This window comes from Nyctereutes procyonoides, unplaced genomic scaffold (assembly GCF_905146905.1).
Source record: "Nyctereutes procyonoides isolate TBG_1078 unplaced genomic scaffold, NYPRO_anot_genome, whole genome shotgun sequence".
In the NCBI taxonomy this organism is placed as follows: Eukaryota; Metazoa; Chordata; class Mammalia; order Carnivora; family Canidae; genus Nyctereutes; species Nyctereutes procyonoides.
In genome coordinates, this window is record NW_026575032.1 from 7590549 (window position 1) to 7606248 (window position 15700).

The following is a 15700-nucleotide window of genomic DNA, read 5'->3' on the forward strand; positions in this document are numbered from 1 at the left end:
GTTCCAATACAGTGGTTCTCCACATTTTGATCCACAGCATTCCTGTGCACCATCCTGTGAAAAACCTACCGCACTGTAATGCTGCAATTCCCGGTGAGGGGGAGCTTGGGATGTACTTTCCTTGAGGGGCTGAGTGGGTACTTCTGACAGTGAAAAGCCCTCCTCCCTCATTGGGATTCATTGCTTTGCGGTAAGATCACATTCCTAAGTATGTCAAGGGGATCAGTAATTTCACTTTGGAAAAGCTTTTTGGATTTCTTTCAAGAGCCGCCTGTGTGAATATGACCGGGGAACCGGTCTTTATAATCTTGGTCCACTGTCCTCTTTCCTGAGTAGAGTCTTTCTCTTACCTGGTGATGCTGGAGGCCTGTTACCACTTGGAAGGAAAGGAGTCAGCAAGGTGGGCCGGGTGTCTGGCTAGGATAGGTTGGACCAGGCTGTAAGGAGTTGGGTGAAATGCGTGAAATGCAGTGAAATTGGATTTGGAATTCCCAGCTCCTGCCCACAGTGTGACCTTGGGCAAGTTGCTGCTTGAACTTCTTTTGGCTTCAGTTTCCTTTTGAGTGAAGGAGAGGGGGCTGTATCAGATAATGTCTGGTCCCTTCCTCTTGTAGTTGTGAATGCTGCTGAGGGTTTGGAGATAGCTGGAGGAGATATTTACTTTCCTAATACCCCATTTATTTTGTTCCTAGAACTCCAGGTTATTTGGCTTTTAGGATTATTTTAGCAAAATTTGCCTGAGAAGCATAATCATGCCCAGTGCAGTGTAAATATTCACACATTCAGGCACAGCCTCACTCCCCATCCCCCATATACACACGTAAAATATGAATCTGTCTGTAGTGAGGAAGCACTGTGCTCATTGCCGCGGGTTTTTTTCTGCAGTGCTTGCCGCCAGTCAGCTAAAAAGACTCCTGGAGTAGTTGTAGTGATAATGTCACTGGAACTAGAGAGAAACCTGGCACCTTTGGGAGACCTACTGATACGTGACTTCTCTACCCCTCCCCCTCCTTTTTAAACCTGTTCTGTTAATGATTGCACCTAATTATGTATCTTTGGTCTTTTTACTGTTTACAATTCAAATGCTACTTAAAGCCGATTGTTTGCTTTTGTGTGCTGTAAATCCTGGGCTGCCATCTGAAGCACAACTTGATGATTGTGTATTATCATCTTGGGTTAAGTGCTGTCTCATTGCTTTGCAGGCTGCCTGCTGTTTCCCGGGGAGATCATGAAACGAGGTCGCCTTCCCAGCAGCAGTGAGGATTCTGACGACAATGGCAGTAAGTCCTGCTTTGTTGTTCTTGGAGCCTACCCGGGTTTGGGTCAGTGTGAAAACATGATTTTTTAATGTAATGCTTTAAATAGCTGAGGCCCTTCACATATCAGGCAGGTCAGAGAAAGCCAAGGCCTAGAGACATCACATGTGAGTGTGATACTCCAGGTCTGTAACCCAGTCTTTCTGGTGAGGTTGACTGCAGGTGGGCATTCCTCAGGCTTCTGGTGTGTTATCCAAGGATGAGTAATCCAGTTCTAGAAGTCACTGGTATGTCTGTTTTTCCTAAACATCATTTATGGCATTTAGAGTTGCTATTTTTGAAGAGGGGACTTAATTGAAGCCAGTTAATTATGGACTAGTCCAGCTTGATACAGAGGGAGATTGAAGACTGCTTAGTGTATGTGAAAATATTAAGCATCGGTTTTCAGTAAGTCGGGGGTCCATGCTCTTCACTTGATTTTGAACGTGACTGTATTTAATACTACTGCTGTCTGCATCTCTGCTCTCTGGCATCCTCATGTTTTCACAGTACAGCTGAGAACCAGAAGTTAGTTGGCTTCCAGGCACTCAAAATAAATGTCATACAAGCTTCTGTGTATTGAGAAGCTAACATGCTACTTGAAGAGCTCCTCTCAGATAATGAGGAAATTTTGTACCTAGCACAGTGCCTGAGCTCCAGCCCCTTAGCTTATGTTTTATATTACAGATTAAACTCAGGAAACCTGCTTGCTCTACTGCATGATGGGAAAAGTATCAGGCCCGCTTTCAAGGAACTCAGACCTACATGAAATCCAGTTTTGACCACAAAGTCATTAGGGGAGAATAAAGGTGTCTTTTTCATGCTTGGTGGAAATGTATATATGCGGGCACAAATTCAGAGAACAGAAGGGGCTGGGGAAATGCAGGATTGAGATTTGGGCAGGTCCTGAAGGAAGAAATAGTTATTAGGCAAACAGGACTATTTTTTAGGTTTCTGGTGGAGCACAAGCTGTAAGTTAGCACAGCTTTGCAGCTGAAGGTGGCCACACTGAGAAGTGTAGGGGAGGGGCCTGAAGCATGAAGACTGAGACCTCAACGTGGCACCCTGGGTGGGAGAGAACTCCACGTGGCTCTGGGTTGGGAGCCTCCGGTGCAGGCATGGAGTGGGCATGGGGAGTGGCAGGGTTCGCCACTCCCCATGGGCATGGAGCAGTGGGGGTGCGGTCACTGGGCGGGGTGGGGGGGGTGCATGGGCATGGAGCAGAGGGTGTGCAGTCACGGGGCGGGGGGCATGTGGGGGTGCACGGTCACGGGCGGGGGCGGTCACGGGGCAGTGGGTGTGTGGTCACGGGGCAGTGGGTGCGCAGTCACAGGGCGTGAGGGGGGCGTGTGGGGTGCGCAGGCACGGGGCGGGGGCCGAGTCGTGGCCGTGGCGGCGGCAGGAGGGCTGTCGGTACCAGGTCGGTACCAGGTCGGTGCCAGGTCGGTGCTGAGGTAAGCGCGGCAAGAGCCCAGGGCCGGCGGAGCCAGGCGGACGGGAGGCAGACGGAGCCGCTGGTGCCGGGCCCCCCGGGCGAGAGTTAGCCGGGTGAGGGGATGGGTGAGGGGATGTGGGAGACGAGGGTTGGGGGCCCCAGAGGGAAGGGCTTCCCCTTGACCTCAGGGCAAGGTGCTGCAGTCCCCACCCCTGGTGGGGCCCTTGGGAGTGCCTTCTGAGCGTCTTAGCACTTGTCTGTGCACGGCCTTCAGTACCTGTTTTTCTGTTTTTAGGCTTTTTTCTCCTGGGGGCAAAAACCTGCTGAAATATTTCTTTCTGCCCCCTGTGGTGCCCATCAGAGTGTCCTCAGGAGTCATAAGTACTCAATAAATGCTTGCTGTTTGTTCCAATACACAATTTTGTCTGACAGCAGCTGTAAAAAAGTTTTGCTTTTTTAGATTCAGAATTAATCAGAAGAAGGTTTCATGAATTACTTTCATATACTAAAAATAAAAATGCCTAATACAAGGTTTTAATATTTTTTGGCATTGAGCAACAGGTTTAGGCTCCCTCTGTTGGCCCTCGCTGCTGCTTCATTTCCTCCCTGAGAGCCAGGTTTGAAAAGGTTCTTGTGGAGGCACCTGGCTGACTCAGTCCATAGAGCATGCGACTTTCAATCTTGGGTTGTGAGGTTGAGCCCTACATTGGGGGTTACTTAAAATAAAATCTTGAAACATTCATCTGGAACGTTCTCTCAGACTCTTTCTGGTCTAGTGCTGCCCAATAGGATGGAAATGTTCTAATCTCTAATGTAATGGAGAAGATTTTGTGTAATATTTTATTTTATTTGTTTTTTGTTTATTTTTTAAATTTTTTTTCAAAGATTTTATTCATGAAAGACATACAGAGAGAGAGGCAGGGACACAGGCAGAGGGAGAAGCAGGTTCCATGCAGGGAGCCCAACGTGGGACTCAATCCCGAGTCTCCAGGATCAATCATATCCTGGGCCGAAGGCAGCGCTAAACCACTGAGCCATCCGGGCTGCCTGATTTTGTTTAATTTTAATTAATTAAAATGTAAATTAAAAAGTTGAATGTGGTTAGTGACGACCATTTTGGACTGTGGCCTCGTCTGGTCTTTCTCAGCTAGCTATCCAGCTATCCAGGGGCTCCTAATAGCCCTAAAGGCTCTTGTATTCATCTTTTTGGGCTCCCATAACAAATACCACAGACTGGGTGGCTTAAGCAACAGATAATTTTCTTTCTCACAGTTCTGGAAGTCTCAGATCAAGATATCAGCAAGTTTGGGGTCTTCTGAGATCTTTGTCCTTGGCCTGCCTTCTTACTGTGCCCTCATGTGGTCTTCTGGGCATGTGTATTCTTGGTGTCTGTGTGTATCTAAATGTTCTCTTAAGGACATCAGTGAGATAAAATTAGGGTCAACCCTAATGACCTCATTTTTTTAAGAGGTTTTATTTATTTGAGAGAAAGAGCACAAGCAGGGGGAAGGAGCAGAGGGAGATGCCGACTTCCCACTGGGCAAGGAGCCTGATCCCAGGACCCCAGCATCATGACCTGAGCCCAAGGCAGACAGACACTTAACCAGCCAAGCCACTGAGGCGTCCCCCTGATTACCGCAGTTTAACTTAATCACCCCTTTAAAGGCTTTTGTCCAAACGAAGTCACATTCTGATGATCTGAGGTACTAGGGGTCAGCCTTCAACAGAAGAATTTCAGGGGGACACAGTTAGGCTCATAACAGCTCTAGAAGACCAAATGTTTCATCTAAATAGGAGTTCCCACTCAGAACTCTTGTTAGAAAGGAAGGAGTGAGTACCCAGAGTACACCAAAATGTGTCCATCAAATAAATGTCCCTTTAATGGTGTGACAACCATTCTCCTCTTCCTCTTAATGCATTCCTCTCCGCTGGCTTCCCTGAAGGAGGTGGAAGCAGAGCGGGGAGGAGTCCTGGAGGGTTAAACGAGGTAGACCGCAAACTGGGTTCTAGCCTGCTCCAAGGCTGGTGTGGAAATCCCAGGGTAGTGGTGGAGGAAAGGGAGTGACAGCTGTCAGCTGTCCTAGAAGGTAGGCAGCCCGCCCTTTTGTCATGTAGTAGGTGCAGTATAAAGCATCTGTTGGTGCCTTACGACAGTAGGTCGGCCCAGGCCTGTCGATGGCTCAGGCCTGCCGATACGGTGACGGTGGTAGAGGACGGTGACGGTGGTAGAGGACGACAGAGGTAAACCAGCGGCTCTCGCTCAGCACCCTCGGAACGCCACAGCTTATAAAAATGCATACGTATCCGCGCCATGGGATCCCCTTTGCAGCCGCAGTGAAGGCCTCTGGCACCAGCCAGCTTGTTTGTGTCGTAGCCCATCTTTCTGTGTGAGCGCGGGTGATCTGAATGGGGTGCTTTGGGGCCTTGCAGTTGGGTGCACAGAACTGAGCCCGCTCTCAGGTGGGTCTGGGCACTTGGGAAAGGCTGCACCGCAAGGAGGGCTGGGTCTGTGCAGTGGCCACTCCCCAGCCTCTCCGGCCTGCAGCCCTGACAGGATTTTGGCAGCAGTTCCCAGCCCAATGCAGAACTTGTCCAAGTGGAGGAGAGGCAGCTGCAGACGTCAGCGCGGGACCACGCCACCGCCGCAGTCACGCCTGGGCCCTGCTGGCCTCTGGGCTGGAGTCCTTTGCTTTGTTTTCTGGCCTGATCCAGGGGAATACCAGAGTGGTATTTACAGTTGGGGCCGGATGGGTAGTTTCTGTGCCAGTGCAAGCCCTCATCCAGTTGCAGTTGGAGCTGTTGAAGCCTTTGTCCAGGTGCCCTGTGGAGGACTGGCCCCACAGCGGACGAAGTAGCATTGGGGTATTTGTTGGCTGCTTCTGTAATTGCCGGGCTCCTGGGACTGGGTGGCCCTAGTCAGTCTCTGAAGTTAATTACTGTGCCAGGGTGTGGCCCAGGGAAAAGAGCCCTTGGTTTCCTGCTTCCCAGCCCAGGATCCTGTGTCCTTAGGGGTTTTGGCAAATGTGGAAATGGGATCCACCAGCTATTGTCAGTATTTCCAAAACTTGAAGGAGATTGCATTTTTATCTTCAGTTAAGCTATAGAAGCAAATTAAAACATCAAGTGTCCTTCCTTTTGGAAGGAATTTGGATTGTTCTCTCAGGCCAATTAACAGCTCTGATCATCATCCTTATACTTTTTTCTAGTAAAAATAAGATAATTAAATATTACTTAATGAGTACTGTCCATTTGACACTTTTTTTTTCTTTTCAAAATATGGGATCTTTGGCTAAGATAAGGGAGCTGAATGTAAATGATAATTTTGGAATTTTTTGGTTGGTTTTAAATGTGCTTCTCAAAGACCCAGAGGGAATTTTTTTTTAAAAGGTTTTTTGTTTCTTCTTTTTTTCTAAACAATGAGAGAAGAGTGCTGAGATACTTCAAAGTTTTTCCTGAAGTTGTGAAGCAGGGCTTCCTTTTTCTGCTGAATTTCCTAAATAGCAGGACTGTGTTGACTTCCCTGTGGGAAGGCCTCGCATGTTGTTGGGAGTCTGGAACCAGGTACCTTTTGGGGGGGACCCTCCTTGGTGGCCTAGTTTCCACACCTGTACTGGCCCTGAAACATTTCTGTCTTCTTCAGTTATCAGCTGAGCTCTACTCCATCACCTGTGATGATGAATGAGCAGAAAAGAGTGCTGAGGTAAATTCACACCTACTAATTTTGCATTTGGTAATTCAGGTTGATGAGTGGTAAACATAAAGTTATATGAGGACTTTTTTTTTTTTTTTTTTTTTTGTGTGTGCTCTCCAGCTTACAGATAAACAGTGAAGAGAGACCAAAATTTTAGTGTATGGAACATACTTTCTGCCTTGTACCTCTTCATGTCTCACCGCATTTAATGAGTTCCCTTAAATTTTTTGATGATTTACCTTCGTTTTCTTAATTTGATTGGCTGTGCTTGGTTACCTTCATGAAAGTCTTTGGTGGTTTCTCTTTTGCATGAAGGTTAACTCTGCTTCCACTTCTATTCCTATTTGACTATACTTTTAATTTATTCTTTTCTCCCATCAGTCGCTTCTTGTGACACTAATGAGTTGTATAAGCATTCTTGAAATGTAGGGATTTTGGTTTAAATATTGCAGAATGTGTACTGAACCCATGTGTCCTCAAGTCACACAGAGGTGGCTTTGTCCCTTTTCAAACCCGACTTGTGGCTTGGCTTTGATGTTGACAGGCAGAGAGCAAGCATCCTCTTGGGCTTGAGCAATTAGCACAAAATGATCTAGTCCCATGGCCTAATCTGTAGCCATTGGACTTGGACGTTGGCAGGAGGACTGGGTAACTGTGAAACACTCGTGCATCAATTGGTTGAAAGCCCTAGTATATTTATGTCGAAACATTCCTGAGCCAGTTTTTTTAACCTATACGTTAAGCCTTTGTAGTTTGGAATGTGGAAGCAACTTGGACCATGGAGCTAAGTTATGCTGGGGATAGATGAGGTATAGGGTCAGCCCTTGATAGAAACAGCAGTTATATTAGAATTTTGTCTTCTTTCTTGCACTTAAAGCAAATAGCTAATAACATTAAATTTGCTTACTTTCCAGTGAGAATTTCCACAGGACTGCTTGCTTTGTACAGGGCTGTCTGTCCCTAGCTTTCCAGTAATGCATAAGGTGTGTTTTAGGTCTGTGCAGTTTTGTGATAGGAGCTAATCTGCTGGACTTGATACTCGTTGCTCCTAAGTGCCTTACTTTGTTAAGCTGGTTTAACACCCCTAAAGACACCAGCATGTTACTTGGTGTCTAGAAGCAGTTTTGGAGTCCTAGGAGATGGGTATTTGGTCATTGGTGAGGTTCTCTCACAGTTAACATTTTGTGGTGGTGTGAACACCAGACCATTTCAATTTCTGAACCCTACATGCGCTCCACAACCTGGCTTATCACACACATGAGTTACTACCAGTGGAGTGTGTGCAGTGTGTATTAGATTTACTCTTGAGGTTTTTCCTTATTTTAGATCTAGGGCAAGAAACATGGCTATTTTTAATTTTAAAGGAGAGTGTTTGAGATACCTGCCTACTAGGACCCGAAAGCAGGGTTCAGAATGCTCTGTGCATGAACGGGAGCCATGCTCATGACGCTGTGATCTATGAGCCTTTTATAAGTTTTATTGTCACACAACAAAATTCTGTTTCAGCGGGAGTTTGAGGATACTAAAACAAGGTACTGGGACGCCTGGGTGGCTCAGCGGTTAAGTGCCGCCTTCAGCCCAGGGCATGATCCTGGAGTCCTGGGATCCAGTCCCACTTAGGGCTCCATGCATATAGTCTCTCTCTGTGTCTCTCATGAATTATTTATTCAATCTTCAAAAAAAAAAATAAGATGTTTTCTCTATTCTGAATTTTCAGTGTTTAATTAGAGAATTGTTCTTAAACGGTGTATGTGTTCAGAATTTTTTTTTAAAGATTTTTATTTATTTATTAGACACACATAGACACACACACAGAGAGGCAGAGACACAGGGAGAGGGAGAAGCAGGCTCCATGCAGAGAGCTCGATGTGGGACTTGATCCCGGGACTCCAGGATCACACCCCAGGCTGCAGGCGGCGCCAAACCGCTGCGCCACCAGGGCTGCCCGTGTGTTCAGAATTTTTAAATTCACTTAAACTTGTCACTAGTGTGGACTTTACATAATCCTATCTTGTGTATGGGCAGTAAAGTAGTTTTAGACATCATTGCCAAATTTTTAAAGTTCCCAACTCCTCTCCTGAAAGCAACAAGAAAATAAAGAATTTTACTTGTCATATTCTTAGTCTAGTTTGCCATTAAATGTTAACATTCTGAAAACAAACAAAATGCAGCACCAGGCAAGTGTAATCTTAGCGCGTGGGCTTTAAGTGGCTAGTGTATTGCTGTAGCATAAATCACTATCTCTGGGTCCTCATGGTATTTTAAAACTCTTCAGTTCTGGTTTTAATTTTTGTTTGTTTTCACCCAACATACTTCAAAAAAAAAGTTTTGGAAAAAACATGACTTTTTATTTAATTAAAAGAGGAAGCAAATTATTTTGTTTGGATAATATTCTGGGAGTGTCTTGACCACTTGGGAGGTTCCCCGGAAAAGCGTGGTTGTAGGGAGAATTGATTATATAATACTGCCAGGACTTCAGTCTGTTGCCGGTAGACTGTGAATATTTCTGCAGATGTCGGTGCATTCCTGTCAGGAGGCAGTGTGGCCCCAACAAGCTGTCTTTAAATGCATTACTGCTTTATTTTCCATGACCTCATTTTCCCTACAGTTCAAAACCATATCATTTTTTTTTAAAAACCTATATTGGAGGGGTGCCCAGGTGGCTCAGTCGATCTAGCATCAGATCATGATCTCAGGGTTGATATCTAGCCCCTCAGGACTCTGCACTCAGTGGGGAGTCTGCTTGAAGTCCCTTCACCTTTGTGCTTTGCTTATGGTCACTTTCTCTCTCTAAAATAAATAAGTACATCTTTAAAAACAAAACCAAACCTATCTTCAAATAAGTAAAATGGGTATATTCTTGGTGCCTGCACCTTCAGTTCTTGAGTTACAGTGGTGGTGACTCTTGGTGAGCATGACTGTCCTCCGCAACACTATATTTTTTTCCACTTGAAAAAATTTTTTTTTTTTTGGAAACCGGCTGTGTGCACAGTACCAACTTAGGTCTGCCGGATGTTGTAGTCATCAGTGCCTTGGCACCTGATAGCTCGTGACATAGTTCTTGGAAGCAAGTAAACCAGGGAGAGGAGATCACCAGCAACAAATATCTGCTGTTGGATGTGGAAGGATCCTCTGGGTCTCTGTCCGGATTCTCACCTAGTTCAGCAGCAAAGTCTAGGTTTTATACAGGTTACCTGTGTGAAGTAAGATGGAGCATTATCTTTTCGTTTACTGTTAATGGGTGGTAGGAAACCATCACTTGCTTTCTGCATATATTTCAGGTATACAGTTTGATACATTTTGCAGTGTTTATACCCATGAAATCCTAAAACTCAAGATAATCCTTCCCTTTTTTCCCTAGTCCACCTCTGATCTACTTTGTCACTATAGATTAGTTTATATCTTCCAGAGTTTTATATAAATGGGATAATGTAATATATACTTTTTTTGTCTGGCTTCTTTCATTCCACATCCACATAATGATTCCAACATGTTGCCTATCAATAGCTCATTCTTTCTCTTCTTTATTGCTGGGTAGTACTCCACTGTATGGATATAGCACAATTTGGGTAGTAAATTGTATGGATATCATCAAATGATTACTCGTGCAGTTTGCGAATATTTGGGTGATTACTGGCTTTTGGCTTTTACGAACATCCCTTTTGTCAGTGATAACTTAAATTTTGCCTTTTTGCCCAGTCTTTCCCTTTCTGCAAAGTGAGTTTAATAGATTACTGTTTCTCTCCTTCCTTTTGCATTAAATTAGAAGGAAGAGGAATAGACTACTTTTGAGTGGACAAGCATCCAGTATTGGATAATACTATCAGATACCAAATTTGTAGCATCTTTAGTTACCTGGTTTTATTTATTTTTAAAATATTTTATTTATTTATTCATGAGAGACCCAGAGAGAGAGGCAGAGACACAGGCAGAGGGAGAAGCAGGCTCCATGCAGGGAGCCTGATGTGGGACTCGATCCTAGGACTCCAGGATCATGCCCCGGCCGAAGGCGGCGCCAAACTGCTGAGTCACTGGGGCTGCCCCATTAGCTGGTTTTATTTTTTTTATTTTTAAATTTGTATTTATTTATGATAGTCAGAGAGAGAGAGAGAGAGAGAGAGAGAGAGAGAGAGAGAGAGGCAGAGGCAGAGACATAGGCAGAGGGAGAAGCAGGCTCCATGCACTGGGAGCCCGACGTGGGATTCGATCCGGGGTCTCCAGGATCACGCCCTGGGCCAAAGGCAGGCGCTAAACCGCTGCGCCACCCAGGCGGCGCCAAACTGCTGAGTCACTGGGGCTGCCCCATTAGCTGGTTTTATTTTTTTTATTTTTAAATTTGTATTTATTTATGATAGAGAGAGAGAGAGAGAGAGAGAGAGAGAGAGAGAGAGAGAGGCAGAGGCAGAGACATAGGCAGAGGGAGAAGCAGGCTCCATGCACTGGGAGCCCGACGTGGGATTCGATCCGGGGTCTCCAGGATCACGCCCTGGGCCAAAGGCAGGCGCTAAACCGCTGCGCCACCCAGGGATCCCCATTAGCTGGTTTTAAAAGCAAATGTGGCACAGACAACATTTTCAAGAATATAAGAACAGCCCTAGGAAAAGTTTCTAAGTGATTGCCATTACTTGGCGTTGTGTTCCTGGACAATAGAGCTGTGCACTTCCTGGGAACCTTGGAAACTACCTGGGAGGAACTTTGACACATCCCCAAGAAGAGGCAAGGGTGTCACAAAAATGAGCAAATTTGGGGATACTTGGCTGGCTTAATCAGAAGGGCCTGCGACTCTTGGGTGGCTGGGTGGCTGAGGATACTGGGATTGAGCCCCACTTCATGTTAGGCTCTTGCTTCATGGGGAGCCTGCTTCTCCTCTCTCTCTCTGCCCCACCGCCCTTGTGCACACTGTCACTCTCCAATGTATGAATAAGATCTGTAAAAGAAAGAGTTTATGAAGAGTTTATGACTCTTGATCTCTGGCGTGAGTTTTTTTTTTTTTTAAAGACTTTATTCATGAGAGACAGAGAGACAGAGACACAGGCAGAGAGAGAAGTAGTGTCCGGACTGAGCACTCTGGGATCACGCCCTGAGGTGAAGGCAAATGCTCAACTGCTGAGCCACCCAGGTGTCCGACGGTGAATTTGAGCCACATATTGGGTGTAGGGATTACTTTTTTTTTTAAGATTTTATTTATTCATGAGAGAGAGAGAGAGAGAGGCAGAGACATAGGCAAAGGGAGAAGCAGGCTCCATGCAGGGAGCCTGATGTGGGACTCGATCCCGGGACTCCAGGATCACACCCTGGGCCGAAGGCAGGCGCCAAACCACTGAGCATCCAGGGATCCCCTGTAGGGATTACTTAAGTAAAACTTTAAAAAATTAGCAAATTTGTTGTTTCTGTTTTAACTCTGATAGTATTTTGACTATAGAGACTCCCCTCCCTTTACTCTTACCTCGTTTTTAAAGGATAGCAATGGAATGATTTTTCTAAGATTATCTTTTTTTAATATTTTTTTTTTAAAAATATTTTATTCATTCGTGAGAGACACACACACAGAGAGAGAGAGAGAGAGAGAGAGGCAGAGACACAGGCAGAGGAAGAAGCAGGCTCCATGCAGGGAGCCTGATGTGGGACTCGATCCCGGGACTCCAGGTGCACACCCTGGGCCAAAGGCAGGCACTAAACTGCTGAGCCACCCGGGGATCCCGATTATCTGGTTTTATAACCCTTTTCGTAGTAATCAAAGGAAAGGGGCCATGCCTTTTGCCCCATATCTTCTTTCCCCTCCATGAACCAACCCTTGGGCATCCTTCTGGAGTTGCTTGTGCTCTTGTGTCTCTTCTCTAAGCCTCACCAGAGGATGGCCTGCAGGACCAGAGGGTGAAAAGAGGTCTGTCTGAAGACATGAACTACCTGCCTTTCCTTTCCAGGTTCCTGACTTAGCTTCTCTCTTTTCCTTTTGACCACTGATTACCAGTTTTGGGACTTCTGCAAGTTGGGTTTGCACCCTTGTGTACCCAGAATATTTTTTCCATTGTGGGAGTGAGACATTCTTAGTCATTGGAGTTTAAAGAGACATACCAAAAAAAAAAAAAAAAAAAAAAAAGAGACATACCTACTAGATTTTATTATTTATTTATTAGAGAGAGAAAGAGAGAGAGAGAGAGGCAGGCAGAGACTTAGGCAGAGGGAAAAGCAGGCTCCACACAGGAAGCCCAATGCGGACTAGATCCCGGGACCCTGCGACCACGATCTGAGCAAACGGCAGACGCCCAACCGCTGGGCCACCCAGGTGTCCCTTCAAGGAGAATTTTCTAAAATATTTATTGAATAGTATAATAGTATAATTATTGAATAGTATAATATAATAATAGTATAATAGTATAATAGTCTAATTCTGCTAACCTAACAGCAGTCAGTTAACCCAGTAACAGCCTTCAGAACTGGTTATCGAGGTTAGTCTTCCCTGTGAGAGAGGAGCTTGGAAATCTCCTTTAGTCTCGGTCATTGCAAATCTGATGATAGGTTTATGTGCAGGACCTATTTCCTAATGTCTTCAAGGTCTTAAGGGCGTGTTGATTCTGTGTCCCTTGTCAAGCTTCCTGTTGGAGTGGCTAATAATTTTACTGGTAGAGTGGCAGTTCCCTCAGGTTTGGACTTTTATTTTGTGGAGGTTTGTTAATTTCTGGGAAGCAGTACAGTATGTATTCTGGGTAGAGGTGAGTAATTATAAAGTCCCACACCCAGTGGGGGCGGTTGTGCCGGCTATTTCAGCTCTCTGGTGCTGGTATGGTACCCACAAATTGGAGGCCACTGCAGATGACCAATAAAACAAGTGACAGGAGGCAGAGGTGGAGGTGGAGAGAGAAGAGGTTGGGATTCTGAGGTATTGGGTAGTTGCACTGAAAAGAACTTGGCCATTGATTGGATGTAGCCTGAGTGAGGAGAGTCTAGGATGCTAGACATCCTAGTTTACTGAATTCTAGTAGAAATGGTACTGGTAGTCCTCAAAGTAGAAATAGAAGAGGCTTAACAGGTTTGGGTGTAAGATGTTGAGGCCAGTTTTTATTGTTCTGAGTTGATCCATCTAAGGAACCCTGAGCTTAATGTCTTTAAATGTGGCAGTGGACGTAGAGCTCGGCAGGGAGGTGAGTGTGGGGATCTCCTGGGCACACTGGTAATACTTGAGAGGACAGGGATGAACGGTCCCTGGGGACAGCACTTGGAGCAAGAGGGAGAAACACTGAGGTTTACAGGTTGCATGGAAGACGAAGAACCACAAAGTAGTCACCAGGAAGGAGAATTGGCACCCGGGCTGAGAGAGCATCTCAAGCAGGATGGAGTTGGTGCTGCAGAGAGGTCTTAGGCCTGAGAGGAGCTCAGACGTGGTGGCAATTAAGAGACACGGGGGTCCTGGTAGGGCCTCCAGATTCTGGGACTGGCCAGCAAAAGGCTGGATAACAGAGCATTAGTTACTTGACTTATGGAAGAAAGGCACAGAAAAGAGCCCATTGGCATTTTCTTGGGAAAGGGGTGTAGGCAATTTTAAAAGTTATTTGGCCATAGCACATAGTCTACTGTAGTCTGAGCTGCTCTATTTTTGTTTTGTGGAATCAAAATCTTTTTTTTTTTTCCCTTAGGTTTTGGGGGGTGGCATTATGATTTAACATAATGATCTAGCATTTAGAAATGTTACTGAAAACTCAGTCAAATGTTTTTCAAATCATATCTACCAATGTGACACTTTGAACCTCTTAAGAAGTGCAGACTTACAGATGAAGGCCCCACATGCATGAGGCTCTTAAAAGGCCTCTCCTCCTGTGTGCCGTACCTGGGCTGCATAGCGAGGACCCAGGGATTTTGTTAGGCCTGCTCTGGAAAGTGAGTGGCTTAAGTAAGTACTGGGAGTGGAGGAGCATCACAGCTTGGGATGCCATGGGAGGTGCTGAGATGAGCCTTGGTGAATTTGGTTTAAAAACCAACCAACCATTCCTGTGGGGGCGCCTGGGTGGCTCAGTTGGTTGTCTTCCCTGGGCTCAGGTTGTGATCCTGGGACCCTGGGCTCCTTGCTCCACAGCAAGTCTGCTTCTCGCCACCTCCCCTTCCCCACCCCTGCTCCTGCTGGCGCCTGGGTGCGCTCTCTTTCTCTAATAAATAAAATCTTAAAAACAAACAAACAAACCCACAAGTATGTGAACAACAGTGATTCGTGTACTTTTAATTGTTCTCTCTGGATATTTGTCTTTAGGCCTCTCGACTACTTGGTCACAGAATTCCCGATCCCAGCACAGGAGAGGTTCGTGCTCCAGACACGAAGATCGAAAACCTTCAGAGGTATTTCCTGAATGATGGTGTGACTGTGCATGTCCTGCCCGTGTGCATGACTACATAAGATTGGCACACACCTGGTTGGTTGATACCGATGTCTCTCTGCAGTCACGAGAAAGTTATCTAACTTCTTCGTGCTTAGTTTAAATTTGTAAGATGGGGATGACACAGGTGTGTTTGCCTCCTCAGATTCTTTTGAGGATTGAGTGGGTTAATACACAGACAGTAATACAAACTAAGCACTTACAGAGTGCTCAGTAGTAAATGTTAGCTATTATTATTAATTATATTCTTTTTTTCCTTTTCTGTTTCATCTTCGCTGGCTCCCAACAACTTTTCCTCTGGCCAGGAGATCAGCGGGTTCGGCTGCTGCCGGTCACTGCCAGCCTCAAGTTAGTTTTGGCCATGAATTTGTGGCTTATTTGGCAACAACCCATTGTAATTCTGGGAGTTTTGTTTTGGCAATTACGTTTAAGGCTTTTTTCCCCTCCTTTTTCAATTTGTTTCTCATCTTCTATTTCCCTGCTCCCCCACATTTTGTTACCTACCTACCTACCTACCTACCTGCCTGCCTATTATCTATTGTCTCTTTATTTAAAATTGCTTTTAGGTGCACACCTCTGCTGGCCTTTGTTGATTAGGGGCCTCTACCAGTCCTGAGCTACGTTATCTTTGACAACCTTTGCCAGGCTCTCAGGATTTTATTTTATTTTATTTATATTTATTATTTTATTTTTATTTTTTTAAAGATTTTGTTTATTCATAGAGACACACACAGAGAGAGAGAGAGAGAGAGAGAGAGAGAGAGAGGCGCACAGACACAGGCAGAGGAAGAAGCAGGCCCCTACAGGAAGCCTGACCTGGGACTCGATCCCAGGTCTCTAGGATCACACCCCAGGCTGCAGGCAGCGCTAAACCGCCGCACCACCAGGGCTGCCCTCAGGATTTTAAATGATT

The 15700-nt window shown here is 45.6% G+C and overlaps 1 protein-coding gene across 7 annotated transcripts in view; it reads left to right on the plus strand.

The window, feature by feature from the left end:
• Nucleotides 1–15700, plus strand: part of JADE1 (jade family PHD finger 1) — a 64754-nt gene that overhangs the window by 17916 nt on the left and 31138 nt on the right. For all 7 annotated transcript variants that reach the window (XM_055316949.1, XM_055316953.1, XM_055316950.1 and 4 more), the window contains exons 2-3: nt 1203–1280; nt 14664–14749. In XM_055316949.1, coding sequence (XP_055172924.1) covers nt 1229–1280; nt 14664–14749 — 138 coding nt within the window. In that variant the 5' untranslated portion in view covers nt 1203–1228. The remainder of the gene's footprint in view (nt 1–1202; nt 1281–14663; nt 14750–15700) is intronic.